At 31.2% G+C, this 2,833-nt stretch overlaps 1 protein-coding gene across 1 annotated transcript; it reads right to left on the bottom strand.

The window, feature by feature from the left end:
* Positions 1–5: 5 nt before the first annotated feature.
* On the bottom strand, positions 6–1,545 carry LOC116349658 (pEARLI1-like lipid transfer protein 2). Its single transcript, XM_031781200.1, has 6 exons — positions 1,409–1,545; positions 1,183–1,332; positions 933–989; positions 801–860; positions 664–735; positions 6–302 (listed from the first exon to the last, which is right to left on the bottom strand). The coding sequence occupies exons 1-6, from the start codon at positions 1,464–1,466 to the stop codon at positions 286–288; spliced, it is 414 nt and encodes a 137-aa protein (XP_031637060.1). The 5' UTR covers positions 1,467–1,545; the 3' UTR covers positions 6–285.
* Between the last annotated feature and the right edge of the window lie 1,288 nt (positions 1,546–2,833).

Below are 2,833 nucleotides of genomic sequence, written 5' to 3'. Positions count from 1 at the left end.
TAAAATTGATTTTGCTCATGATTGTTTATTATGCGAAACTTTTATTTATTCAATTATTTATTAAACACATCCAAAAGCTGGCTGAACAGATGCGGAAAAAAATGAATCAGAAGGATTCATGAAAAAAAACCTGCTCTGATTGCAACCAGATAATCTTATTTATTATTTTTAATCAAAAGACGGAATGTGAAGGAATTTGCCAAATTTCAAAAAGCTGCTGTCATCATTCTCGGTGTTCTTGCTATTGGCGAGGCCATTGATCTTCTTTGCTTTTTAACCTAATTGTTAAGCACCTACTGAACCTACAGCATCCATTGCATTAGTAATTGAGTTCAAAAAAAGAAAGCAATATTTTATTTGAAATGGACACGGAAGAAACGGAACATATTCAGTTGAGTCTTTGTTATTGCCAAAAGTGCATAATTTGTGAAACCTTGAATTTCATTTTGATGTCGAATTTGACTGTTTTAATTGAACGATTCAAGTGAAGTTGATAATTTGATAGCTTTCTTGTTGATTTCACCAAACATTTTTCGATCGTCTTTTATCAGATGAAATCAACAAGCACGTACCAAATGATCTGGCTTGACATTACACAAATATCTTTGAAATATAACAAATAGACTTTAAGCCGCCTTGTGAAAAAATCAGTTAATAACTCACCAAGAAGCGTTGGAAGAAGCGTTGAAAGATTGCTGCACACTCCATCAACTAAACCACCAACTATACCACCAGCTACAATATAATAAGATTTGGAATCAAAGCAGTAATTGAAAATATTCCGATAAAAACTTATTTACCAATTGGCAGCCCTTTCACAAAACCAAAAAGTGTGCACACTACACTTAATATTAATGAAACTGAAATCACAAAATAATAAATTGTGTGAAAATTTTAACAAAAATTAAAATCAAAACAAATGATATACTTACGCAATCCATTAAGTAGAGCAGTTGGGACTGGCGTTGTGGATTTGGGATTGGGACAAGCTACACCATATTTACAAAAAAAAGGTCCATCAAAATATGTTGTACTTTTTAGATTGAAGTTTTTTTAAAAATAGATTTGAAATTCAATAATTGAAATAAATTTGGCAACAAAGTGAGTATTGAATTATTTCATTTTATGCCATAGGCTGTAATTATCTACTACTAGTTTATGAAATATCTTATTGTGCTATACCTTGAACGCCACCGGCGGTACCTGGGGCATCTGGGATTGGGAGATCTGGGACTGGGAGATCTGGGACTGGGAGATCTGGGACTGGGAGATCTGGGACTGGGAGATCTGGGACAGGGAGATCTGGGACTGGGAGATCTGGGACTGGTAAACCTTTTGTTGTATAAAAAAATATAGATTAGATACTTTTTTCTTAAAGCGAAAATTGAAAATATAGTTAGAAATATACTTGGAGAAGCGACACAAACTCCGACGGTCAGAAGTGCAACGAATAATAAGAATTTCATTTTGATTTCGAATTTGACTGTTTCAACTGAATGATTCAAGTGAAATTGAAAATGTGATAACTTTCTCTGCGATTGCAGTGTCTTTTATACAAATTTTATCGAAAGCGATGTAGCTCAAAATGAATAGCTGTCTTGAAATCCAATTAAACAATTTCGGAAATAGAATTTTGTCTGTACAAATAATCTGCAATGATTCAATTCAATTTTCTGCAATGGGTTATTTGGATAAAAATCCAAATTGGTTTTTGTTTGTCTCTATGTCTGGAAGTGAGGGACAAAAACTTGGAAAAAACACATTTGTTCAAATAAAATCTCAAGTAAGTATCGTGAGGAACGAATAAAGATTTGCATCATGACGCAATCGCACTGGATTTATTTTTAACCAGTTGGCTTTGATCATTATCTTTCTGAATAAATGATAATTGAAGGACAATATGGTCTGCATCGATAAAATTGAATTAGCAACAAATGTTTTATTTGTGTCAACACTTCAGACTCTATGATAAACAAACTCGATTTTTATCGGAAGAACCTATTGCGGAAAATTGAAATGAAACGGTCAAAATTATAATAATATTTTCAAAATAGCCCATATATTGTACAATTACGGCCGTAACATATTAAAGTAGTTTTTTTTTTCAAACAAAACGCTGTAAAAACATGATAAGTTTGCTGGAGAAAATGACATCTTATACACAGATTGACAATCTGAGATTGTAAACAAAGATTCTCGAAAAGTTGATCATTTATGACCGAGTATCACTTGCGTTGTATATTGACAATGTATTTGAACGCGACTCGATTTAAGAAGCGCCATCTCTTTCACGCCAGGTTCTAATATATTTTTTTCTTGCAAATAAAATTGCAAAATTGTATAAATTGAATAAGTTTTGCAATAATATTAACGAAAATAATTAATAGAATTTATAATAAATAAAAAAAATTGAAAAAAACACACAAATATTTTATATTATATGATATGTAGCTTTGCCTTGTAGACCATGTAGAGATGGTTACGTGGAGAAAATATGTATTTGTAAACATTCATACCTGTCAAAAGAAACAACGTAAACAACACGAAGTGAAGCTATTCTGGTGAATCATATAATATAAAATATTTGTGTGTTTTTTCTATTTTTTTTATTTATTATAAATTCTATTAATTATTTTCGTTATTATTATTGCAAAACTTATTCAATTTATACAATTTTGCAATTTTATTTGCAAGAAAAAAAATATATTAGAACCTGGCGTGAAAGGCGCTTCTTAAATCGAGTCGTGTTGAAAGCCGACTGTAAGTGATACTCGTTTATGACACATGAATTATGAGAAAAACTCGATCTAATATCTTTTCTAAGTCATTTGAT

Source organism: Contarinia nasturtii, unplaced genomic scaffold (genome assembly GCF_009176525.2).
Source record: "Contarinia nasturtii isolate CC-2019 unplaced genomic scaffold, AAFC_CNas_1.1 Cnas_scaffold_3081, whole genome shotgun sequence".
Lineage (NCBI taxonomy): Eukaryota > Metazoa > Arthropoda > Insecta > Diptera > Cecidomyiidae > Contarinia > Contarinia nasturtii.
Note: the sequence above shows the minus strand (reverse complement) of the source record. Positions and strands in the feature narration are given on the sequence as shown.

Bases quoted from the DNA above. Each gene is read 5' to 3' on its own strand.
- LOC116349658 (XM_031781200.1), bottom strand. From the start codon at position 1,466: ATGAAATTCTTATTATTCGTTGCACTTCTGACCGTCGGAGTTTGTGTC. The intron at 1,333-1,408 runs GTATATTTCTAA...ATACAACAAAAG, and splicing joins AGTTTGTGTCGCTTCTCCAA to GTTTACCAGTCCCAGATCTC. The intron at 736-800 runs GTAAATAAGTTT...ATTATATTGTAG, and splicing joins TGTGAAAGGGCTGCCAATTG to CTGGTGGTATAGTTGGTGGT.